Source organism: Amphimedon queenslandica, unplaced genomic scaffold, assembly GCF_000090795.2.
Source record: "Amphimedon queenslandica unplaced genomic scaffold, v1.1 AMPQUscaffold_13427, whole genome shotgun sequence".
NCBI lineage: Eukaryota > Metazoa > Porifera > Demospongiae > Haplosclerida > Niphatidae > Amphimedon > Amphimedon queenslandica.
The window spans coordinates 123,224-148,235 of NW_003546337.1; the positions used below are offsets into that span (position 1 = coordinate 123,224).

The window sequence follows — 25,012 nt, forward strand, 5'->3', positions numbered from 1 at the left end:
TATTATTATTTATTATTATTTATTATTATTATTATTATTATTATTTATTATTATTATTATTATTATTATTATTGGTTTTTCAGTACAATCAATACAAATCTATTATTATTATTATTATTAATATTTATACATACACGTACAATTTAATTGTTTTATATAAAAACTTGTTTAAAAAGAATTAATTTGATAAAAAGAGTTATTATAGAATAGATCATCTTGTAGTATACATTAGTTTCTTTAAGTGATTAGAAAATGTGAATCTCAGAACGATTAACAACCTCTTGATTGTCATCCAGTGTCATTAGTAACTGGGAGAGAGAGAGAGAGTCAAAATTATGTACTAATATGATTAGCAAATAATAATATAAACATACAATTACTAGTAACACTGATAGTAAATAAAAAATTGTCTCATACTACATACCAGCTACAACTCCATCATCATCATCATCATCATCATCATCATCATCATCATCATCATTATCATTATTATTATTATTATTATTTTTACTATAAATTTTGACTTACTAAAAATGAAAAGAAAAGTGCAAAAGACGATAAAAAGTGCCAAATATCATGAGAATCATAAAAGCCCAAGAGGAGACACTCTTTATTACCATCACGAGAACCAGCTGGGGATTTCTATGAAAGTGGGTGTGGTTATAACATGGGTGTGGTCGATGAACTAACCAGCCAATCAGTGACAGCTACACTGTACATCAGCGCTCCTCCAATCCAAAACAAAATGGCTACGATTAGACAGAGGAGTGACTTTAGTGCTGCCTTCCTATTTCCAAACTCTCCATAGTACACCTGAGGGAGGAGGGTGGTCATGTGACAGTCATGTGATCTAAAGGTCGTTACCTTGGTTACCACATAATAAATAAGTGACATTATGAAGTTTCCAATCATAATTGAGAGGAAGTAAGTGGCAAAATCTGCTGGTTGTAATATCAGGCCATAAAAACCACTAGACCGAGGGAGAGGGAGGAATGGAGAGGATGAAAGGTGAAATCATTGGATATCGATAACTTACAATAGAATGTTAATAATAACTGAGACACTGAAGTACACTGCCTTTGGCTATAAAATAAAATAATAAAATTAATAAATAAAATAATAATAATTTCAATTACTTTGTGTTGTGGTGGATAGGGGTGAGACATGTTATACCAAAGCTCTTTTAAAACAACAAATCCGTCAGCAACTGTAAACAACAACAACAATAACAATAACAAGAACAACAATAAAGCATTATCATATAAAACAATAGGTACATTATTTATAATAAAACGATTACTACACGATCATACTATGGCTTCTATGCAATGTACCAGTGCCAAACCAAACCAGAAGTTACAATAACATGTCATTATCAATAACATGTGCACTGTACAGTACAAGTTCACTATGTGTGGTGTGCACTGTACCATCTACACTCTACTACTACTACCATCTACTACTGTGCATGTGTTGATGAGGATTGGGAATTTGGCTCGGATAATATTTAGCGTATAGTCAATCAATAACATTATTAATTTAAAGTATTGATCAGTTTACAATAAATATACAAAGCTATATCATTTGAAACAGCTGCATGCAGATACTTACACTGTATCTTCCACCTGTAATATATCTGCAGTGACGTATAGAGGACTCCAGTCACAAATGAAATGAAGAATATAACGTAGAATATGAGACCATTGTATATCTAAGGGAGAGAATACATCATGTGACAGTCATGTGATGCACTTACCACTCCAAATGCAATGAATAATATCAGTAATGATAATAATAATAATAATTTATGAGGACTTGGTATAATGTCAGGATTACGTGATTTAAATAACTGATAGATACCAAGTGTTACTAACACAAACATCAAGGTGGTGTCTGTAAAGGAGCGAGAGGTTAATATCAGAATATACAGGAACTCACCAAACTGGTAATTGTTACCAGTTGGACAGATATGATACGCTGCACTCATTAATGCTTCACCAATCAGTGCCACACCTACCAGTCACATGACCAATGATCACATGACACTATACACTAACCTGAAGCATAATATATACCAAAATACTGGGGAACACCAACTTTCTAAATTAAAATAATAAATAATAATAATAATAAATAAAATAACAATTGTAGATACTTTTCCAGGATCATTATTCCTCTCATGATCTTCATTGATTGATTCATACACTCTGTACATTGACCTCCTAATGATATTCATGAGGTCATGTGACTATCATGTGATGCTTTACCTTCTCCTGGCTATGATCAGAAATAATACTCCAAGAAATAAAAACGAGACATTACTCCAGACATTGTTGAATGCGCTACAAATAAATAAAATAAATAAATAAATAAATAATTTTTAATCCTCACCTAATTCCTAGTAGATCCAAAGGGTGACTGCACAATGAATTGTAATAGCAATAGTCTTCATTGCCAGATAATGAGAGGAACTATAAGAAATCAATATCAGTATCAGTATGAATCACTTACTCGTTGATATGTTAACATCAGTTGATACACTGGTAATGAGTAGAATATCACTATTACTGAGAGGTACATCCAGTATCCTTTGTACTTCTTCTGAAACTCCTCCCCCTCTGCTATCGGTAGCTGGTCAATGTACTGACTGTTCAGTACTAGTAGAGCGGAGGGGTGTGGCTTGACTGATGAATGAGGTGAGTGTGGTTTAAAGTCCAAACGACAATTGGTACCATTATTATTATTATTATTATCAGGGACAGTGTTCTCCTCATATCTCTCTTCTTCTCCCTCTCCTTCAAGCTCTTCTTCAATGGCCTCCTCCTTCTCCTCCTCCTCATAGTCTGACAGTCTCTCAGTATCCTCCAGTACTATTGAAAGGTCTCTCTTGCGTCCAGAGACTTTCCTAAAGACCCTCTGTCTCTCTTCCCCAGTGAACCTTGTCTCCCTCTCCTCTCCCTCTTCCTCCATGTCTGAGAAGTCCTCCAGTAGTCTGGTCTGGGCAGCACTCAATGACGAACATGAAGATATGACAGACCCAGCGTCTCCGGTATCAAGGGACCTGTGACCACACCCACCATTACAGTCCTTCATTGAGCAGTTGTCGATAGACGAGTCACTATATACATACGACCTGATGGTCATGTGATCATTAGTACTGCTGGTCTTACCTCGGTACTGAGACTAACGCCTTCCTATCGGGACAGTATTGATTAGTGGGCGGAGCATGCAATGCACGCATAACTATATAAGGAAATGAGTGTGGTTTAAGGTTGCTATGGTAACAAAAACTCACATTCTTTTTTAATGAAGTCTGGGGATCGTGGGCTGGGTGTGGCTGTGGAGAGATTTAACATAACAATAATAATAATAATAATAGTAACAATAATGGTTGGGGACTAACTTCTTTTCCTGTATTCATGATACCAGTGATCTCCTTTCAGAACTGACAAGAAATGAGGTCTTTGAACAGAGTCACTATTGACACCATCTTGTACAGGACCAGCTGTAGTACTGCCCGGACTGTCCTTTGACCCACGACCTCCTTCCATTGTCCTCTCTCCGCCGCTAGCCACACCATTCTCCAGTAGAGAACACACTGGGTGCTGACGGTAACTATAGCAACCAGGAGTAATATAACACTGGGTATCTTAACTTTAGAAAATTGTAAAAAATCCAAATGTGATTGGAATCAGCTCAAACTTTCTACACAACATAAGAACATGTATATGCATCTGGAAAAATTATAAAAATGAAAAATTCTCTACTTTTTAATTTTGGCTAAAGACCAATGTGTGTATACTAACCAGAAAATTCCTTCAATAAAACTGAACGAGATCACCAAAACACCAAACAATAGTAACACTGCTACTGACACACCTACTGCTATCCAGTACCTGTAAACTAAAATAAACAACAACAACAACAATAATAATAATAATAACAATAATAATAATAATGAGTGATTACTTGGAAGGGTGTGGTCAATCTCTATGGTAACGCTCTTAATGAAGTCATTAATTTCCTTAAAGTCATGAACATGAGAAGGATTATAATTTGCTAATTAAAGAGGTGTGGCTAGTTATTAAGTAGCTAGTTATTAAGTACCTGCAGCATTGAGGGTGACTAATCCATCAAAGAAATCATGATTAGTCTGTGAGCAGTTGTCATGGTGATACACACTAACAACAATGTAGATAAAGTTCTGATGGACTGGACGCTGTTAAAAATAAATAAATAAAAATAAATTATTGATGTACTTTGATGTTAATGGCCGCTAGTAGTTGCATTGTCTGGAAGGTTCCCCTGTGATCAGGATAATCCAATAACTGATCCACAGGACACTAATGAATGGAGGGAAACTAGTCATTATAACCACCTGCTACTAACCAGACCCTCCTGGACCGAGACTAGGGCACAGGTCATTGAATGTGAGGTCACTTTAACTAAAACCCTATCAACACCTTCAGGATACTCAAAAACATACGACTAAAGAAATAAATGAATAAATAAATGAATGAATAAATAATAGTTAAATGTACCAGTGGTGATGATGAATATACATTTTTATTAATTGGAGAGCCGATCCTATGAATATTAATTAATTATAATTAATGAACCACACCCACTAACTTTAATTGATACTGATTGATAATACTAGCTGACATGTTAAAAGAAACGTTATTAAGAGCTGGAGTAGATACATCAATGTATATGATATTAACAGTTGAATTATCATCCATTGGCTTATTGAATAATGGACACAATGTCTTTGAAACTACTGGAGATGCATGACTGGAAGAAAGAGAGAGAGAGAGAGAGAGAGTTATATAATTGAAATGGAAGGTGGTTATCAGTTCAAATCTCACACACTGTCACACTCATGCTGGAGCAGCACTGCAGCAGCTGCTCTGTAGTCATAACAACACTAGTGAAAGATAAGATTCTATAACTTATAAGCATGACTAAGCATGACCTGCTAGAACAGGATCTTCCCCATCATATATAAAGGGGAACCACTAGGGTAAAGCTAACTATGGCACAGGAATGAATAACAGAAATGAAGGGATCAGACAGCAATGGATCCAAAAATAACATGACTCATGAAGGTGCTATGCTAATTATGATAAACTGCAAAGCTGACAATTCCAAAGTATCATATCATGCTTCATTCATAAAATGGTGTAGCCCATAGAGTAATTGGTATCATATTTACTAACTGTACTGAGAGGAATTAACACAAGAACCACACAGTGAGTTTCTCTTAAATTTTAGAAATAGAGTGGGAGTAAGTTGATAATTGTGCAGAAAAGGAGGGAAAATAAACTGTAAGAGCAGCTGCCACTATTAATACAATGTAACCATTATATACTGGAACAACTGTTGGAGCTGACAGTGTATAAAACAAAAATAATATAATTTTATTATTACTCTACTCTCCTCTCTCTCCCTCCCTCTCCCTCTCTTCCTCCCTTCCTCTCCTCTCTCTCCCTCCCTCTCTCTTACCCAGCTTCGATGAAAGGCAGTGTCCATGAGCTGATGTGTTTTCCTTGTCTCACTGATATTAATAATGGAAATGAAAGATTGGCATATGAACTACTGGTAGAGACACGAATAGCCTGAGAAAAAGAGAGAGAGAGGGAGAGAGAGGAGAGGAAGGGAGGGAAGGAGAGATCACAATAAATGTATACATAACAAGGTGGTATAATTCATTTCAAATATCTCCTGATTCTGTACATATACAATGACCTAATGGCCGTTACCCTTATCATGACACACTTCAAAGAGTGATGGTTTATTTAGCAACCATTATATACATTGTATAAGGTAAGGAGTCTTTATACAACACAATTATGATTGTACAGCAACTACTAGCAATATTTATGTTATAAAGGTGAGAAGGTAACTAAGAGGAAAAGGCGAGAGAGAGAGAGAGAGAAGAGAGGGAATCATGAAACCAGAACAGAAAACAGGACAATGTTTACAATAATGACGGTTGTGAAAGTATCAGTTTAAATCACTAATGGAAAACATTCAGTAATAACAACAGCAAAGAATGGACTGCAGCTGTATAAAGGTAAACATTTCACACTTAAAATTCAAAACAATTAGCAACACTAGTGATCTATTAACAGTTTCCATATCTACAATAATATAAAGTATAACAATACTGGCTGTACCGGGATTAGTCTGGCTATACTGGGATACAATGACACTGTTTAGCACGAGATAGAGGACAAAGGAGAAACCATTTATTCATTTAATAATACTTATTGCTCCTTCATGTGAGCTAGTGAAGCAACTTCTTACATTAAAGTTTGGTCTCCATAATACTGGCATAAACATTAATAGTACAGTATCATACAATGCACATCATTATTATTATTATTTACATTATTCATCATTCCTTGCTTTAGTTCAAGAGCTAGTCTCCAGGTTACATTGGAGGACACTACTCCAGTAATAATGTCTGTACTGTTACTGTTTCCACCTAAAGTCACTGGAACAGTCTTAATGTAGTCTTCTCCTTGAACAGAGGACAATAGCAGCAGCAGCAGCAGCAGCAGCAGGAGCTGTGATATGAGTATCCATCCAGCAGTAGGAGCAGCGGCCATGTTCTTTAATAGTCTCATAAAGCAACTGTAAGTTTATGTCTCTCTTTTTTTGCTGGTGAAGAATTGACACATCTTTTTTATAGGTGCTTGCCTGCTGGCTGGCTGCTGCTAGTCAGCCCCGCCTGGCTATAATAGGCTGCTGCCACGTGAGTAGATAGCAGCAGGTGTGGTTCATAAGGAAATTAGATTTTCTGATTTTACTAACAATACACTGACCAACAGTTTATACCCTTACTTTAGCATAAGGACATCAATATGTATCAGAAAATGTAGTAAAAATTTGGGGCCATTTTGGAGCCATTTTTTGGAAAAAACCATGGGCTAATCAGGCTATAGCCTTGGGTATTTTTCAGAACTTTATAAAAATGAAATTTGAGCTCAAAATCTAACTTTATAAACAGTATGATGCAGCAGATATATTTTATAAGTGTTATGCAGTTGTCAATCATATAATGTAATCTTTAAATTGCTTAGTAAACTCGTATTTCTGATCTCTTCTTGAACTCAACATGATCTTCAAGAGTCATCATTAACTGGAAACAAAAACAAACAATCATTGTATCAATAAACTGAAGAGACAGCATGAAGTGTTTACCAGAAATGAGAAGAAGATTCCAAAAGCAGAACAAATATGCCACATGTCATGGGTGTCATAGAAACCAAAAAGGAAGCACTCTTTATTGTTGTTACGAGAAACAGCTGGTGAGTCCTACAAGATGAACATTAACTAGTTGTTGTGCTGGACAGGAAGATATGTCTGTGTTCAGTATCAGCCATTAAACTGGTTAGCAGCAACTTACCAGCCAGTTAGTAACCTCTTGAGTATAAAAGACGAAACCAGCCAGCCAGAAAGCGACAGACATTGAAAGATAAATGAAAGGTTTTAAAAGAGCTTTCTTTCTGCCACAGTTTTTATAATGATGAGCAGGCAACTGCAAAAAGAAAAAGATACTTTATAAATCAGTTTAATAAACCCCAAACTACATGGAGCATCTATTGCTTAGTTATTGTTTTTAGAGGAGCCACAGCATGTTTCATGAAATAGAAATGCTTCCTATTTCATGTCTTACATATGTTACACGCTCCATTGATGTTGTATGTGCAGTGTACATGTTAGGATCAAGTTTTGCTCACTTTGATAACAAGGACAAATGAAAGAGACAGCAAGTAGTTAACTATCAGAAGGAAAAGAAAATTTGTAGCAAAATCTCTAGGCCTTATAATAAGGAGACCAAGTGACCTGTTATCATTAACAATTCAATCACTGGTAGATACTTGATGTACTTACCATCCAAAGTTGATGACATTTATCATCAAAAGATAAAAGAACCTGATCTAAAGGAATAGCTACAATAAAATGGAAGAGATTTATCATCTTCACTTACACTGTCAGCAGGAGCACTAGGAGTAAACCTCTCACGTAATTTGGCGTAATCCTTAGACTCAACAGCACCTGTATATGTTATTCAAAAGATCTTTTTCATAGCAAATTAAAAATATTGTTGTGGCTTAAAAATAAAAATTTGACTTACATATGATATCAGTCCTAATTTCTTTTAAAATATCCCAAGCCTTCCACCTCCAGTATAACTGTAACGAGACCCAAACCACACCCAATTCATATATGAAGAAAAACACTATATAAAAAGCCATTGTTGGATAGATCTACACAAAAAAGATCATGTGACAGTCATGTGATGCACTTACCACTCCAAATGCAATGAATAATATCAGTAATGATAATAATAATAATAATTTATGAGGACTTGGTATAATATCAGGATTACGTGATTTAAATAACTGATAGATGCCAAGTGTTAATAACACAAACATCATGGTGGTGTCTGTAAAGGAGTGAGAGGTTAATATCAGAATATACAGGAACCCACCGAACTGGTAATTGTTACCAGTTGGACAGATATGATAGGCTCCACTCATTAATGCTTCACCAATCAGTGCCACACCTACCAGTCACATGACCAATGATCACATGACACTATACACTAACCTGAAGCATAATATATACCAAAATACTGGGGAACACCAACTTTCTGTTTATTAATTTTAAAGTTAAGTTAGTTATATTAGCGTACGTTAGCTAACCCTTTCAGGTTTGCCTTTATTCTCGTAATAAATATTAATGGATTCATAGACCCGATATATTGACCTCCTAATGATATTCATGAGGTCATGTGACTGTCACGTGATGCTTTACCTTCGTATGGCTAAGAAAATAAATAATACTCCAAGAAATAAAAATGAGACATTACTCCAGACATTGTTGAACGCACTACAAATAAATAAAATAAATAAATAAATATTATCAATACAATCACTGTCATTACCTAAGGCCCCATAAAGGATGACTGCATAAAGTATTGTAGTAACAAAAGTCTTCACTTCCTGACACTGATACATACTGTAAGAAATCAGTATCAGTATCAGTATGAATCACTTACTCGTTGATATGTTAACATCAGTTGATACACTGGTAGTGAGTAGAATACCACTATTACTGAGAGGTATATCCAGTATGGATTGTAGCTGTCTTGAAACTTCTTTCCATCAACAAATGTCAGTTCATTTATAAAAGGATCATTAGTTTTCTTCAACAGTGAGCAAAATCTATCACATTTAGTTACTGCAGTATCATTAGTAGCAGTGTTAGTATCATGATTCTGATCAGTGTTAGCACCATGATTTGGATCAATGTTAGTATATTGATTTGGATCAGTGTTAGGATCATGACTCTGATCAAGTAGACTATCTGTTACTTTTATATCTTCCAGTTCTTCAGACACAGCACGATCATAAGTAGCAGTAGCAGTATCAGTATCATTAGTAGCAGTGTTAGTATCAGGATTCTGATCAAGTAGATGATCTGTTATTCCCAGTTCTTCATCAGACACAGCACGATTGTAAGAGTGCCTTCTTTTAGTCAGAGAGAAGTCAGTTTCTTCTTCTTCATCACCAGTGACACCTGCAGTACACATAATAATCTATGGACTTCATTCAGTGTATAATTACCTTTTTCATTATTATTTTCTTTACTTTGGTTTATTTTTTCTTCTTTTTCTTTCAATTTATTAAGTTTATTAAAGTATTGTCTCCCACAAATGATAGCACAGGCCATCTTAAGGTAAGAAGTACACTTGTCCCATTTTCTTTTCTTTCCTTCTGCTTCTTCTCCATCTACTGCCTCAAATATGTCCTCTATTCCTTCTTCTTCCTTAAGCTTCTTCAGAAACTTGTACGTAACATGGCGACGGTAACTATGACAACAGTGATCCGTTACCATGGTAATACCCCTCCCCCACTTACCAGCAGAACTCATCAATGATAAAGAAGATACCTATCCCAATCACTAACAATCCAAAAGCAACCACCAACAGGACACAAGCCACTGCATAACCAGAATCTGTAAAAACAACACGAAAGAATTAATTACATACATATTAGGATACTGTATGTATATGTGTTTAGCTCTACAATTTCATTGGTCAAAAATGTCATCAATATTACATCATGGTCATAGCAGAGTTTAGAACAAGATTTTGATCAAATGTTTGACTGACAAAAAATAGGTGCATTACTTACATGAAAGGGTGTGGCTTATCTCTATGGTAACAGTCTTGGAGAGTTCCTGCAACCTGTTGCTGCTTATAAAGGTCGGGTTGTAATTAGCTAAAAAAGGTGTGGCTCATGATCCAAAATGATGTCATACCTGCAGTATTGAGGGTGACTAGTCCATCAAAGAAATCATGATTAGTCTGTGAGCAGTTGTCATGGTGATACACACTAACAACAATGTAGATAAAGTTCTGATGGACTGGACGCTGTTAAAAATAAATAAATAAAAATAAATAAATAAATAAATAAATAAAAATAAATTATTGGTGTACTTTGATGTTAATGCCTGCCAGTAGTTGCATTGTCTGGAAGGTTCCCCTGTGATCAGGATAATCCAATAACTGATCCACAGGACACTAATGAATGGAGGGAAACTAGTCATTATAACCACCTGCTACTAACCAGACCCTCCTGGACCGAGACTAGGGCACAGGTCATTGAATCTGAGGTCACTTTAACTAAAACCCTATCAACACCTTCAGGATACTCAAAAACATACGACTAAATAAATAAATGAATAAATAAATAAATAAATAATAATTCATACCACTGGAGAAGAAGCAGAGACAACCTCATTAACTGGGTTATTAATCCTATTAATTAATTAATTAATGAGCCCCACCTTGCTGAACGCCCACTCACCTTAATTGATACTGATTGATGATACTAGCCGACAGGTTAAAAGAAACGTTATTAAGAGCTGGAGTAGATACATCAATGTATATGATATTAATAGTTGAATTATCATCCATTGGCTTATTGAATAATGGACACAATGTCTTTGATACTACTGGAGTTGCATGACTGGAAGAAAAAAATTGCAAACAATAACATCCTCCCTCTCCCTCTCTCTTACCCAGCTTCGATGAAAGGGAGTGTCCATGAGCTGATGTGTCTTCCTTGTCTCACTGATATTAATAATGGAAATGAAAGATTAGCATATGAACTACTGGTGGAGATACGAATAGCCTGAGAAAAAGAGAGAGAGAGAGAGAGAGAGAGAGAGAGAGAGAGAGAGAGAGAGGGAGGGAGGGAGAGGAGGGAAAAGAGAGAAGGATGAGGGAGAGGGGGGTAATCAGTGTTCATTAGCACCTTGTTAAAAATGTCTAACACTTACTCTCTCACTGCTAATGCCCTCAGTCTCCAGGCGAAGGGTCCATGATGCACTAGCTGATACAAACCCAGTGACATTAGCAAGGCTTGCTGTGTCATTCAATTCAAGAACGGCTTCCACCATTTCACAGTGTGCTACATTAGACCCAGACAGTAACAAGAGGATTGAAGAAAGAAAACAAGACAGCGGCCATGGAGAGAAAATAGTAGCCATAACTAAAACCTGTGAACACTTTCCTGCTGGTTGAAACTACAGTAGAGACTAGACTGACATGTTATAGTAATGTAAACAGTTCTAGGAGCACGCCTACATGTTCAATAAATAATAATTAGCTACTATAATACTGACCTATTAATAGGAACACACTCCTAATAATAAAATTAATAATTATAAGTATTATACAGAGATTAGAAGGGAACTTTTAAAAACAATTACTTTACAAGCGTTGCTGTTAGCAACCAATAGTTGTAATGATTTCGTGTGATTAGTTAATGATATTTATTGCTGAATAAATAACATTCATTGCTATTGAAAGGTCACAGCTGCAGTTTTGAATTAACATTAATGTTACATTCCTCTTAATAGGCCCCGCCCCTTTTCTTATCGGATAAAGCCTTCCTATTGTGATTGGCTCTTGATGATTTGTGTCTCTCATTATAAGTTCTCTGTCTCTCTACTGATCTCGAGGGTTCTTTATCAGCTAGTCTCTCTTCTTTACGCTCAGCCTTTGAAGGTTTCTTATCTTCATGCTGTAGCTCCGCCCTCTTGCTCCTGGCCCCGCCCTCTTCTCTTTTTGATTGGTTGGTGTGTCTCTTGGCTCCACCTTTTTGCTGCTGTCTATTTTTAAGAGACGGTGACGTCTTCTCTTTTCTTATTTTATCCGGTGTGACAGGTCGCTGTAACAGTTTCAGGGGTTGGGTGGGTAGGGCTGGTTGATGGGCGGGGTGATCATCACTTTCAGCCACGCCCTCTTCCTCACTCAACCACTTGTGACCTCTTGAGGAAAACTGACCTTTTTCATTTAATCTAAAATGACAGAATACAATACGCTACCCGTATCACAATTACTGTACCTCTTGATGGTAAATATGTCATCATTTTCCTCTTGATCTAATGAGCCGATATTGTGACTGTCATATGTGTCATCATATTCATCATCATACTCGTCGTAATTAATTAAATCAAGCCCCACCCCCTTCATGTAGCGGAGGTGAGACTTATCAGATAGAACTTCTCTTGCTGACTCAAATCTGAGAACGAACATAATGTAATATCAGTTAGTTACACTCACTTCTTTCCAACATGTATTTTAGACAAATCAACGTCTTCTCTTCTGAAAATATCAAACTCATCATAATCATAAGCACCTAGTCTCCCCTCTAGAATACTCTGCCCCTCCTCCAGAGGAAGGGGCGTGGCTTCAGCAGGTGTGGCTTCCTCCTCTTGGGGTAGTAGGTGAGGAGGGAGTGTACCCTCCAGTATGTGATGTATTACAACCTCTTGATTGTAATGATACTCTTTCAGGCAATCCTAAAACAAATAGATTTTCAAGTTATGGCCATTTAAAAAATGAGCCAATTTCTGAAAATTTCCCTGTACTATTATAGCTAGCCCATGGTTTTTTCCAAAAAATGGCTCTAAAATCACCCCAAATTTTTATTACATTTTCTGATACATATTGATGTCCTTATGCTGTGTAGAAAGTTTGAGCTGATTCCGAGTTCAAATTTTCGAGTTATGACCATTTAAAAAATGAGCCAATTTCTAAAAATTTCCCTGTACTATAGCCCATGGTTTTTTCCAAAAAATGGCTCCAAAATCACACCCAATTTTTATTACATTTTCTGATACATATTGACATACTAACTTTAATGAATTCTTCCTCCAGATGTGGTAGCATTTCTTTGATGTATGCTACACTTTCTTTAATTGAAGGGGCCTTCCCCTTGGCCCTCTGGCTACTAGCAGCTGGAGACACAGCAGGAGGAGCTGGGGCTACATCAGACACTGTCTCAGCTAACATGTACTGTAACTGACTGTCATCACTGATAGTAATAAAATAATAATAACAATACAGTTTCATTCCATTCCTATTCCACTGGAATGAGAATGAGAGTATCACTCACAGATTAGGGTAGATTTCTTTCAGTGATTGAAACACATCTCTTAAGCTAAAGTGCTTCTCAAACTCGTTATAAAACCTTCAAAATGAATTATATAATTATCATATACTCTCTCTCTCTCTCTCTCTTACATTTTTCCAGTTGCTATGGCACTGATACTAGCCAGGACCTGGTCCTCAGCCCCGCCCTTCCTCTCGTCTCCATGGCAACAGCTCATCAATAGCGAGTGAACTATTTTAGAGGTGTTCTCCTTTACCAGCTGATAACAAACACGAGGGAATCTGAATAATAATAATAATAATAATAATAATAATAATAATAATAATAATAATAATAATAATAAATTATGATAATGATCAAGAAATTAGTTGATAAAATATTAAGTACTTTTCGGTTTTATTCTCTTTCAATTTCAGCTTCAAGATCGGAAGTGAGAGCTCATAACAATTAATCAAACTATTAATTAATTAATTAATCAATTAATGTACATGTACTCACCTCTCAATGAGTCCAGCTCTACACATTAAGGAAGCAGCTGGTCTCCATACGCTAATGAGAGAGGAGAGAGAGTGAGTAATGTCCGTGAAATATGAAAGAAGATCAACAGCTTCACTAAAACTAGAAGAGAAGGACATTACGTTAAATATTATGACTACTAACCTTTCAGCTGAACTACTTCTATCCACTAGTACTCCTAAAGCCTGTACAGACGATACTGTAATGTCACATGATAATCACATGACCAGCCCTACCTCCTTCACGCTGGTATTCATCACACTATACAGGTCAGTCCGATACTGCTCCTCTTTACTGATCACATTATCAATCATCTTCCCCAGTAACTGTCCGTTAGTGTTGCCATAGATACTGCAGAGGTCTAGTAGGCGTGGCACACTAAATAATGAGTGGGTGTGGATTAAATTCCCAAAGACTTCGGGAGAAAAGTGATGATCCTAAAATAATGATTAAAAAATTTAAAATATTTAAACGATATGTAATACCTGGTCTTCTTTGTGTGTTGAAAGACGTAGGAATGTCATGAAGACCCTTCGATGAATGTTCCTCAATAATTCAAGAATCTTCTCCGGAACTGACCACGCCTCCTCATGAGGCCTAATATAATTTAACCCTTTGTTAACTAGGTTTTAAATCAACGTACCGGAGTGCATGCTGCAAGTAACTGTCTAGTAATACTGGAAGTGTTTTATCGTAAAGAACCTAAAATGAGAGACATAGAAAGAGCTATCTGTTTGACGATGACTAACTTGAGACCAAAACTTGTCGTGTGACAGCTGCAATAAGTGTCTTAGATCATAATCAATAGCTTCCAGTGACTCCACCCACTGGCTCCACCCAATAACATCACTACTACTGGGAGGGAGAGAGAAAGGGACAAAGGATATGTCCTCACAAAGAGACTCCTTCTAATAAAAAAAATTATTGTACAATTATTAATATAGAGACTGACCAGATACTCGGACATTAAATCTACTGACATTCTTTGCAAAAAAGTTATAATGAGCTAGGTGTGGCTAGTTAATAAGTTAAGTTATTAAAACAGGTGTGGTAACAGTTAATGTTCTGGGTGTGGCCAGAAAATGGCTGACTTGTCATCAGAAGAAGGTGGTACGTGTAGATTAAGTTAGATTTCCTTCCATTATAAAGTATCCTTCTCTCCCTACAGATAAAGTAGTGATAGGGTCCTCTAATACCAGTCTGGATACTGTAGGAAGGGTCTCTATAGACTTCAAGGTTAAGACTGGTAACTGGAAATGGAGAGTTCGTCTCTTTATTACCATGCTCACTGTATTCTCTGCTACTGGTAAGCATAATAATATATTAATAAATACAGTGAATGCAATAGTATAGTCATTGTTAACTAGTACAAAGAAATTTAGACATTGTTTGGTCTTCAATTAAAAGTATATATCTTCTCTCTCTTATAAAGGTGGATTCCTATTTGGGTATGACACTGGTGTAGTCTCAGGTGCCATGTTAAAGATTGACGATACTTTCTCCCTGACCCCAATATGGCACGAACTGATAGTAGCATCAACCATTGGAGCAGCAGCTGTGGCCGCAGCCTCAGGAGGTATTCTCTGTGAGACTCTGGGACGGAAACCAGTTCTTATAATAGCATCACTAATATTCACTGCTGGGGCTGGAGTGATGGGGGGATCACCTGATAAATACGTATTATTAGGTAAGTAAGTCATTATTTATTTATTCATTTATTATTATTAATAGGTGGGCGTGTCATTGTCGGTTTAGGAATTGGTTTAGCTGCTATGGCTGTTCCGATGTATATCGCTGAGTCAGCACCTGCTAACATGAGAGGGAAGCTAGTGGTAGTTAATAACTTGTTTATAACCGGAGGACAGTTTGTGGCTACACTTGTGGACGGAGCTTTCTCTAGTGTGGATCAGGGATGGAGGTATTGCTGAGGGTGTGGCTATTAATAAATATAAGGGTTATTGAATTAGTAAATCTCAGTAAATTCCTGTGTATTCTTGTACAGGTACATGTTGGGTTTAGCTGGTGTTCCCTCAGTGATAATGTTCTTTGGGTTTCTGTTCTTGCCCGAGAGTCCTCGTTGGTTAGTGTTTCACGGTAAAACTGATAAAGCTCTCGCAGTATTGAGCAAACTGAGGGATCCTTCTCAAGTACACGAAGAACTGAAATCAATTAATGATGACTTTGAAAACCACAAGAGACAGAAATTAGGTATAATGGGTGTGGTATTTATTATTATTATTATTATTATTATTATTATTTATTTATTATTATTTATTTATTAATTATTATTATTATTATTAAAAGGTTGTTTGAAGTTGTTACGGAAGTTCACTACCTCAAGGACTGTGTTACTAGCACTGTTTGTTGGGTGTGGTCTTCAAATGTTTCAGCAATTAGGGGGAATCAATACTGTAATGTAAGTTTATTATTATTAATTATCACATTAATTATTAATTATCATGATAATTATTAATTAGATTAAATTCTTTATCTCCCTAAAGGTACTACAGTGCCTCTATCATTCAAATGGCTGGGTTCAATGACAACCAATCAATATGGCTTGCCGTCATACCAGCGTTTGGTAACTTCATATTTACCATCATCGGTCTCCTTCTAGTTGACAGAATGGGTAGACGTAAGCTCCTCATCGCTAGTTTGGTCGGTATCATCTTTGGGTTCCTACTCCTCACCGGTTCATTTCTAACCTCTAACCTAACCAGTCTTGAAGCCACACCCCTATCCACTGCTGACTGTACTTACACTAACTGTGGAGAGTGTGTCGGTAACTCTCATTGCGGTTTCTGTGCTGTATACGATAATATGAGTCAATTCATTGATGGTACTTGTTCCTCTGGGGATAAGAGTGGAAGTGATTATATCATCAATGGGACCACTGACAGCTGCTCTGTCTATAACATGGACGAGTATGATGAGTACCTTATAGCTGATAACTTCACTAACACTGACTGGTTCTACAACAGCTGCCCTGGTTCAAAGTATGCCTGGCTGTCCATCCTCTCTCTCTTCATATACATAATGTTCTTTGCTCCTGGCATGGGGCCATTGCCTTGGACCATCAACTCAGAAATATACCCAAACTGGGCCCGGTCGACATGTATCGCCATAGCAACAGCCGTTAACTGGATATTCAATTTAATTGTATCTCTAACATTCCTTAGTTTAGCTGATGGTCTGGGGCAGCCAAAGACGTTTGGACTGTACGCTGGACTGGGTTTGCTTGGTCTCCTCTTTGTGGTGTTGTTTGTTCCAGAGACCAAAGGAAAGACACTGGAGGAGGTGGAGCCATTATTCAAACGACCTTACTTCCTCTCTCTTTGTTACCGTGACGACAGAGGCGTGTCCCCGGATACTGTAAGAGAGTCCGAACCACTTCTGAACGAGTGAAGACAGCTCTGGGTCGGAGGGGCTTGTTTTAATGTGAACAGGTCAATTTTTGTATTTTTTCTATTCTATTTTAAAGCAAATTTAAAGCAAACAACAAAATAATAATAATAATAATATTTATCAAAGTCTAATTTTATGATAGTCCAGTCCTGTTAATTGGCATATTTTGTTAGGAGCTCAGTGACTAGATCAACATATTTCTTCTCAGCCTCTTCCTTCCCCGTCCCCTTGAGACTGTTCCAAGCGTCCCACTTATACTTTCCCTTGAGGTCAAACATTCCTGGGCGGTCTGTGTTGCAGTCTCCAACTGTGGCTTGCTTGTAGAACTTGTATAAGTCCAAGAACTCTTCATTAGTCGGGCTGGTGGTCAGTGTCTTGATGTCCTCGGCTGCTTTAAGAAATGCTTCACTGTTTGACATGATTTAGAGCCTCAACGAATATATTATATTTAAGCAGAAAATCAGAAATTACTTAATTAAAACCGAGGATTTAAACGCCAAATTTTGGAAGCACGTGACTGCACGTCAGCATTAGGGGTGTCCCGATTATTCCGGAATAATTTTTGGAATAATAGGTAGCACTTCAATTCCAGAATAATGCTGGCCTATTAGGTGGATCAGTAGCCATTAGCCAAACTCTAATTAAAGAGCAGCAAATGCACCATTTTTTCAAATTTTTAATGCCTGTGCTAGTTGTAACTCTATTTTTGAAGAAAGTTTAGGTTCTGAAATTGATATAGAGACTTATATTTTGCAGTCTCTGCTGATAGTGATACTTTAAATAGCTTCTCAGACTTACTAATTTTCATTTTTATTGTAGTTAGCTCATGATTATAAGAATAAAGTGAGAATAATAGGGCAGAATAAAAAGAATAATAGGCAAATTTTTGAGAATTTCTGAATAGAATTGGGTAAAAAATTTAGCATAATCCTAGTCAGATCAGCATGCAAAAGAGGTGTGGCTGAGATAAGACAAGCACGCCCACTTCTTTATTGCGCATGCCTGAACTAAATTCTCCACGTGCTCTCTTTCTTTGGTCTCAAAATGGTGGGTTCTCTCAATCTTCATTGTCTTTAAAAATTATATTTTCCTTTTTATAGCCTCCCAAACAGCAGCAGAAAGGAGGGCAGCAGAAAGGTGGCAAGCAAACAGCTAAAAAGCCAGCAGCAGCTAAGCCTGGCTCTGGTGGCAAAGCTAAAAAGAAGGTTTGACTAAAAAATTAGTTTTTAAATATTGCCCTCTCTTAAAATTGTAGAAGTGGTCGAAAGGTAAAGTTCGTGATAAATTGAATAACTTGGCTCTCTACGATAAGCCGACGTATGACAAGCTAAAGAAAGAGGTCCCTAACTACAAGTTGATAACACCTTCCGTTGTATCGGAGAGGCTAAAGGTCCGAGTGTCCCTGGCTCGTAGAGGATTGGCTGAGCTCCTGGCCCAAGGATTGATAAAGGAAGTGTGCAAGCATCATAATCAAGTTATATACACGAGAGCACCTAAAGGGGACGAATGATTTATTGATTATTAAATGTCTTCATCTTTCTTTGTTTGAAAATAAAACTGATTTTAGTGAAAGTACCTCTAATGATACTGAAAATGGCATTATGTAATTGAGTGGGTGTTGGGTCAATAAAGAGTTAAATTTCAATATGGGTGTGGCTAATGTTAATAAATTAAAGATGGCGTTCAGTAAAGAAAACAATGGACAATGGAGTCCATTAGATAGCGAGAAGGAGGCCGTGGAGATGAAAGAGATCAAGATGGAGTCCTTTACTCCTCTCAATCCTTTCCCTGAGGAAGAGGATGAAGACTCTGACGGCCCAGAGGTTGGAACAGAACCAGATAAAACCTTCCTAATAAAGATGGCCACAACTGTAGACACAACAGGAGAAGAAGCAGACGAAGCACAGAAGGAGAGAGAGGGTATTTATACAGACTACGAGGAAGTACTTCGCCTGGTTGGTTTTGGAAAGGCTCAGATACTGATCATGCTAGGCGTCGGTCTTGTACTAGCGTCAGATTCAGTAGAGGTCCTTGGTATTGGATATATACTCCAGTACCTTCGACTGGAGACTGAGTTTGGTATCGCATCATGGCAGGTGGCACTACTGAGCTCTAATACATTCGTTGGAATGCTCATCGGTAATAAATATAATAATAAATATATTTCAATATAATAATAATAATAATAATAATAATAATAAATATATTCCTTAGTGTTATTATAACATACCCAGGTGGTTATATTTGGGGAGGTCTCTCGGACATTGGTGGTAGGAGGACTGTTCTTATCATGTCGCTCTTCTTCAATTCATTCTTTGCTTTTGTCTCTGCCATGTCCCCTAACTATTACTTCTTACTAGCAACACGATTTCTAAGTGGAGTTGGGTCAGAATTAATTTATAATTAATGTCTTTATTGGAATCCATTCTTACAGGGTTGGTGGTTCCCTCCCTGTCTTTGGTCCTTATCTCTCAGAGTTTGCTGGTTCTAAGTACCGAGGGTCTTATCTCAACTTCATGTCCACCTCTTGGATTACAGGCGCTGTGGCTGTGACCGGTGTAGCCTGGGCCCTCTTACCACAGGAGGACATTGGTCTAACGGTCAATGGAACGTCAGTCCACAGCTGGAGAGTGTTCTTGTTTCTCTGTGCTGTTCCGGCTTTTGTGGGTGGAGTCTTGTGCATTTTGATGCCAGAAGGACCAAGATATTTGATTGAAGTACATGAATTATCATTTATTATTATTAATTACATTTACATTATTTTTTGTTTATTTTAATATTATTATTATTATTATTATTTGTAGGTTAGAAAGGAGAAGAGAGCGATAAGGATTTTGAGGAACATGTATTATCTGAATAATCCACTTAAATATTTTAATAAGATCGACACCTTTCCAGTAAGCATTTACCTTCAATCTACAGTCATAGCATTAGCCTCTCACCTCCTCCTCCCCCACCCCTCTCTCCCTCCCTCCCTCCCTCCCTCCTGCTCCTCCTCCTCTAAAGGTTAAAGGTATCAAGTTGCATCTCTCAGTTCAATCTGATTCCAGTCCTTCCATTAAATATTTACTTTGTAATTGTCACAAAAACTTTCTTGAGGTAAAAGAGAGCCGTGCAACAATTAATTTTAACATTTTTTTAGATTTTAAAGCGAACGTTGAAACTCTTTCACAAAAACCTGGTCAGATCCACCATATTGTTAATGTTCATTAATTTTGGACTATCATTTGGGTAAGTGATCCTAATCCACTAGTCATGTGATTCTCATATGACTGGACTCACTGCAGGTCGTATGGTGTCACCCTCTGGTTCCCCTCCTATGTTGATCAACTCACTAATAATGGACTAACCACACCCACCAGTGAATGGTGTAACAGTACTCTATCTTCCTTTACTTTGGACGATAATTCAAACAAAGGTTCCTCCTTCCTTTGCAGCTGTCCTCTAACGTCCTATTCTAATGTAACCATTGGAATCAGCTCTGGGGATACATGGCGGGCGTGGCAGTCATCAGCAACTAACATGACAATAAGTGGCGGCCATTATAAGTGGGTGTGGCTTGACACTGTACGTTGGGATACAGTGCATATCACTAATGTGTTTATCAATAATTTACTGATGAAGAATTCAACGTGGATCAGTGTTAGACTCAATAATGTCTTTATTAACAACACTTATGTGTGTGAGACCAAGTTTATTAACGTATCCTCTGATAATGACAGTACTGCTGAGGAACTGTTTAATGAATCTCTTTGTCAAGATCTCCTCCTATTGCCTGGTCCTTTCTGTCCAGCTGGTGAAGGTGAAGTGATGGCGCCTAAGGACTATGATGCAGAATATTCACACGATCTTATTATAACAGCTTCTGGATATGTGGGGAATTTAGTGTCAGCTATTGCTGTGTTTTTCTTTATCCGGTCTTACTGGCTGGGTATGTGATTTGTAATTTTAAAAATTATTTTGCTCTCTCTCTCTCCCTCCCTCCATCTTTCCCCTTCTTTAAACAGCATTCTCTCTCTTCATATCAACCATTAGTGTATTTATGTTGTATTTCATTCGAACTGAAACGGGTGCTGTTGTGTTACTGTGTGTATTCAAGGCAATCACCATACCGGCCTGGAGCAGCACCACTGTACTAGTAGCTGACCTCTTCCCCACTGCTCTGAGGTATTGGAAAGTTTAGTATTTTCTGTTTTTGGACCATTACATGTACCGGTAGTTCTATTTTTAGATTCCTATTCTATTTTTAGATCAACAGCAGTGGGTGTGTTCCTATTATTAGCCAGGATAGGTGCTATTATTGGTACTTATACTTTTGGTCTATTCACTTCAACCAGTCAAGTGTCAGTGCCTGTTCTACTCACAGCTGCTATACTACTGGGCAGTGCCATCCTCTCTTTAATGCTCCCTTGGACTACAAGAAAGACTTCTTTAAAATAAATGTATCATTACTGTGTTTATATACCATCAACTAGCAAATTTAAATTTATTGTGATTTTATTATCATTGTTCTTTAATTACTTAATTAACTAGCTATCAATGAATATTAATTAGTTAATGACACGTGGCTACTTATTAAATATTTTAATTAACTGATCTTTAGGTAACAAAAGGTTCTCAATTTAGGTACTAAAAGAGCTTTCACCAGCGCCCAACTATGGTCAGTTTTTGCTTGCTTTGTTTAGTTTGTCAAAAATTAAAAATACCATTAATCATCATACTAGTATTTGTGTTTTTATTCAATAGTTTTGTGTAGTGTTTTGCCGCCATTTTATGACACTGGCTGGCTTATTTATTGTGTTTTGTTTTTATTCCTTTGGTCTAGGTCCTCCTAGCAGCTGCAATATGCACCAAGCAAGGGAAAGGTAAGGGGAATGGGGTATTTGTGGGGTGTGCTTTAATTAGAATAACTATTATTATTATTATTATTATTATTATTCTCTAGCTCTTATATCAAGACAGTTTGTGGAGATGACTCGTTCACGTATTGAAGGTCTCTTGGCTTCCTTTCCTAAGCTAATGAACTCTGGTCACCAACACACCTTTGTGGAGACGGAGAGTGTCCGCTATGTCTACCAGCCCCTGGAGCAGCTCTATATGCTCTTGATAACGACTACCACTAGCAACATACTCGAGGACCTGGAGACACTCCGCCTCTTCTCTAGAGTGGTAGGTTTTAAGAGAGACCTGTCTCTCTGACATTTGTATTTTAATATACTAGTCAAGCCTAAGCTCCTCCCCTTCCCAAACTCATCAATAATGTGATTACAATACATGTACATGTACTCAATTGAAAGTGGATTTTTATCACACATGTACATGTATATCTATTATACATTATTTTTAATTAGTTATATTTCAATAGATTCCTGAATACTGTCAGTCTCTTGATGAAAGAGATGTCACTGAGAATTCTTTTGATCTTATTTTCGCTTTTGACGAGATCGTTGCCCTTGGTTACCGCGAGTCCGTTAATCTTGCCCAAATAAGGACATTTACAGAAATGGACAGTCACGAGGAGCGAGTCTTTGAAGCAATGAGGAAGGTAGGTGTGGTTGGAGGGTGTGGTTTATTAGAAACAGCTCTGCATATTTTGTGGGTGTGGTTTAAAGTGACCGCTCCTCCTCGTTATATTGTCTACATTATGATGGGCGTGTTGTGAAAAGAATTTCTGACATTAATAATCCACCTGTGGTCTGTTGGACTTTAGTGTGTGAAATTATTAATAGTTTGTCTTTGCGGCAGCTGTGTATTCCGAACACTGATAATTTGAAGTATGGCCTCACTCCTCCACTCTACTGCCTGGCCAGCTGCCAGGGGGTGTGGTCTGGCCAGCTGGTAATGTACTACTAATGTACGTTACTCAAATATTTTAAAAGATATTTCAGTCGGAATCAGCTCAAACTTAGCACAAATACATGTATAATTATTCATAAAAATTGAGAATTTTTTATTTCATTTTTGACGAAATTTGACCCAAAACCATGTACTATAGTACAGGGACTTTAGCCGCAAATTTAAGAATTCGTAAAAAATCCAAATTTGATTAGAATCAGTTCAAACTTTCTACACAACATAAGAGCATATATATATATATACATGTATACTAGAAAAAATTATAAAAGTAGAAAATTCTCTACTTTTCATTTTTGGCAAAATTTGGCCAAAGTCCCTGTACTATAGTACAGGGACTTTGACCTGATTTTGAAGCAACTTTAAAAATCCGTAAAAAATCCAAATTTGATCAGAATCTGTTCAAACTTGAAACACAACATAAGAACATGTATATGTATCAGGAAATGTAATAAAATTGAGGAATTTTCTCCTTTTCATTTTTTGTGAAATTTGGCGAAAGTCCCTGTACTATAGTACAGGGACTTTAGTCCGATTTTGTAGTAACTTTAAAAATCCGTAAAAAAATCCAAATTTGATTGAAATCTTTTCAAACTTTCTACACAACATAAGAACATGTATATGTATCAGAAAAAAATTATAAAAGTAGAAAATTCTCTACTTTTCATTTTTGGCAAAATTTGGCAAATGACCCTGTACTATAGTACAGGGACTTTTGTCCGATTTTGGAGCAACTTTAAAAATTCGTAATAAATTTAATTTTAATCGGAATCAGTTCAAACTTGAAGTATGGCATAAGAACATGTAATGTATCAGGAAAATTAGAAAAATGGAGAATTCTCTCCTTTTCATTTTTGGCGAAATTTGGCCAAAGTCCTGTACTACAGTACAGGGACTTTGGCCCAATTTTGGAGCAACTTTAAAAATCAAGCTTTCTATACAACATAATGTACAGTAACTGTTATAATGGTATTATTATTATTATTATTATTATTATTATTATTATTATTATTATTAGACTCAAGAGCGAGAAGCTAAGGAAGAGATGAAGAGGCGGGCTAAGGAGCTCCAACAAGCTAAAAGAGATGCCAAGAGGTTTGGCGGTGGGATCGGGTCAGCTGGTAAATACGGAGGAGGGTTTGGCTCATCAGGGGGTGGGTATGGAGGGGGCGGGGCCTATCAACCAGTCGCTGAGACTTCACTGGAACCAACTTCCAAACCAACTTATTCACAAACAAGGTACCCACTGGTATTATTATTAATTATTTATTATTATTAATTATTTATTATTAGTATTTCATGTAGTAATTGTTTTATAGCTAGTTATATTATTAATAGTTAATTAACCTCTGGAATAAGGCAGTGCTGTCCTTTTTAGTGACTTCACTGTAAAAGTAGGAGGAATAGCAAATGTGTGGGGTGTGGCCTCGTAACCGTGACAGCATCGCCATGGTTACGTCACATCTTTTACTCCACAATTAGTTTAATTACACAACAGATTATACCCACTGGTCTCTGTCTGGATTAGCTTAAATCTTTTGTTTGAATTCCTCCCCCTCCCTCTCTCTCTCTCTCTCATTCTTGGTACACTATTATTTACTACACGAGTTAGTGTAATTGTGTCAATCATTACTATAAACTGATTATCAGTAGTTGAATTAGCCCTCCGTGTACGTGACCAGCTGTAGTCTGCCCCCTCTCTTTCTCTCTCCCTCTCTCTCTCTCTCTCCCTCTCTCTCACTCTCCCTCATCTCTCT

At 37.0% G+C, this 25,012-nt stretch overlaps 7 protein-coding genes across 13 annotated transcripts in view; 4 read left to right on the top strand and 3 right to left on the bottom strand.

The window, feature by feature from the left end:
• Positions 1–81: 81 nt before the first annotated feature.
• LOC100635309 (SID1 transmembrane family member 2-like) lies at positions 82–11,771 on the bottom strand. Of its 6 annotated transcripts, XM_019995956.1 has the most exons (27): positions 11,707–11,771; positions 11,362–11,664; positions 5,506–5,618; positions 4,633–4,794; positions 4,542–4,587; positions 4,390–4,488; positions 4,260–4,343; positions 4,108–4,219; positions 3,970–4,059; positions 3,807–3,903; positions 3,404–3,615; positions 3,296–3,337; positions 3,171–3,243; positions 2,512–3,118; positions 2,392–2,471; positions 2,268–2,342; positions 2,156–2,222; positions 2,058–2,100; positions 1,939–2,013; positions 1,757–1,893; positions 1,612–1,711; positions 1,137–1,207; positions 1,037–1,083; positions 865–970; positions 691–813; positions 529–642; positions 82–308 (listed from the first exon to the last, which is right to left on the bottom strand). In XM_019995956.1, exons 2-27 carry the CDS (start codon positions 11,569–11,571, stop codon positions 246–248), a joined length of 3,048 nt encoding a protein of 1,015 aa, XP_019851515.1. In that variant the 5' UTR covers positions 11,572–11,664; positions 11,707–11,771; the 3' UTR covers positions 82–245. The 6 variants fall into 6 exon arrangements, with proteins under 6 accessions (XP_019851515.1, XP_019851514.1, XP_003386330.2 ...); XM_019995955.1 differs by having other exon boundaries at positions 11,362–11,724; XM_003386282.2 differs by lacking the exons at positions 11,362–11,664; positions 11,707–11,771 and adding an exon at positions 6,393–6,858.
• LOC100635437 (activating signal cointegrator 1 complex subunit 2-like) lies at positions 11,755–15,040 on the bottom strand. The gene is made up of 14 exons (XM_019995961.1): positions 14,950–15,040; positions 14,747–14,905; positions 14,641–14,699; positions 14,483–14,594; positions 14,234–14,434; positions 14,142–14,182; positions 13,980–14,099; positions 13,869–13,937; positions 13,613–13,762; positions 13,485–13,559; positions 13,226–13,403; positions 12,650–12,888; positions 12,432–12,608; positions 11,755–12,384 (listed from the first exon to the last, which is right to left on the bottom strand). The coding sequence occupies exons 1-14, from the start codon at positions 14,977–14,979 to the stop codon at positions 11,937–11,939; spliced, it is 2,058 nt and encodes a 685-aa protein (XP_019851520.1). The 5' UTR covers positions 14,980–15,040; the 3' UTR covers positions 11,755–11,936.
• An 8-nt stretch (positions 15,041–15,048) lies between these two features.
• On the top strand, positions 15,049–17,496 carry LOC100635563 (proton myo-inositol cotransporter-like). Its single transcript, XM_019995962.1, has 7 exons — positions 15,049–15,107; positions 15,166–15,303; positions 15,430–15,684; positions 15,729–15,915; positions 16,000–16,205; positions 16,302–16,413; positions 16,499–17,496. The coding sequence occupies exons 1-7, from the start codon at positions 15,080–15,082 to the stop codon at positions 17,400–17,402; spliced, it is 1,830 nt and encodes a 609-aa protein (XP_019851521.1). The 5' UTR covers positions 15,049–15,079; the 3' UTR covers positions 17,403–17,496.
• Positions 17,442–17,944, bottom strand: LOC100632034 (acyl-CoA-binding protein-like). The gene has a single exon (XM_003386256.3). The coding sequence runs from the start codon at positions 17,819–17,821 to the stop codon at positions 17,555–17,557; it is 267 nt and encodes an 88-aa protein (XP_003386304.1). The 5' UTR covers positions 17,822–17,944; the 3' UTR covers positions 17,442–17,554.
• Positions 17,945–18,343: 399 nt separating this feature from the next.
• LOC100632159 (40S ribosomal protein S25-like) lies at positions 18,344–18,977 on the top strand. The gene is made up of 3 exons (XM_003386257.3): positions 18,344–18,449; positions 18,503–18,607; positions 18,658–18,977. Exons 1-3 carry the CDS (start codon positions 18,447–18,449, stop codon positions 18,910–18,912), a joined length of 363 nt encoding a protein of 120 aa, XP_003386305.1. The 5' UTR covers positions 18,344–18,446; the 3' UTR covers positions 18,913–18,977.
• Positions 18,978–19,038: 61 nt separating this feature from the next.
• Positions 19,039–21,946, top strand: LOC100635689 (synaptic vesicle glycoprotein 2B-like). Its single transcript, XM_019995960.1, has 9 exons — positions 19,039–19,541; positions 19,637–19,787; positions 19,837–20,119; positions 20,207–20,299; positions 20,409–20,501; positions 20,545–20,633; positions 20,690–21,333; positions 21,410–21,569; positions 21,653–21,946. Exons 1-9 carry the CDS (start codon positions 19,049–19,051, stop codon positions 21,840–21,842), a joined length of 2,196 nt encoding a protein of 731 aa, XP_019851519.1. The 5' UTR covers positions 19,039–19,048; the 3' UTR covers positions 21,843–21,946.
• Positions 21,947–21,954: 8 nt separating this feature from the next.
• The window catches only part of LOC100635816 (coatomer subunit delta-like), a 22,627-nt gene continuing 19,569 nt past the window's right edge, over positions 21,955–25,012 (top strand). For both annotated transcript variants that reach the window (XM_019995963.1, XM_019995964.1), the window contains exons 1-5: positions 21,955–22,062; positions 22,228–22,267; positions 22,348–22,571; positions 22,768–22,947; positions 24,274–24,494. In XM_019995963.1, coding sequence (XP_019851522.1) covers positions 22,060–22,062; positions 22,228–22,267; positions 22,348–22,571; positions 22,768–22,947; positions 24,274–24,494 — 668 coding nt within the window. In that variant the 5' untranslated portion in view covers positions 21,955–22,059. The remainder of the gene's footprint in view (positions 22,063–22,227; positions 22,268–22,347; positions 22,572–22,767; positions 22,948–24,273; positions 24,495–25,012) is intronic.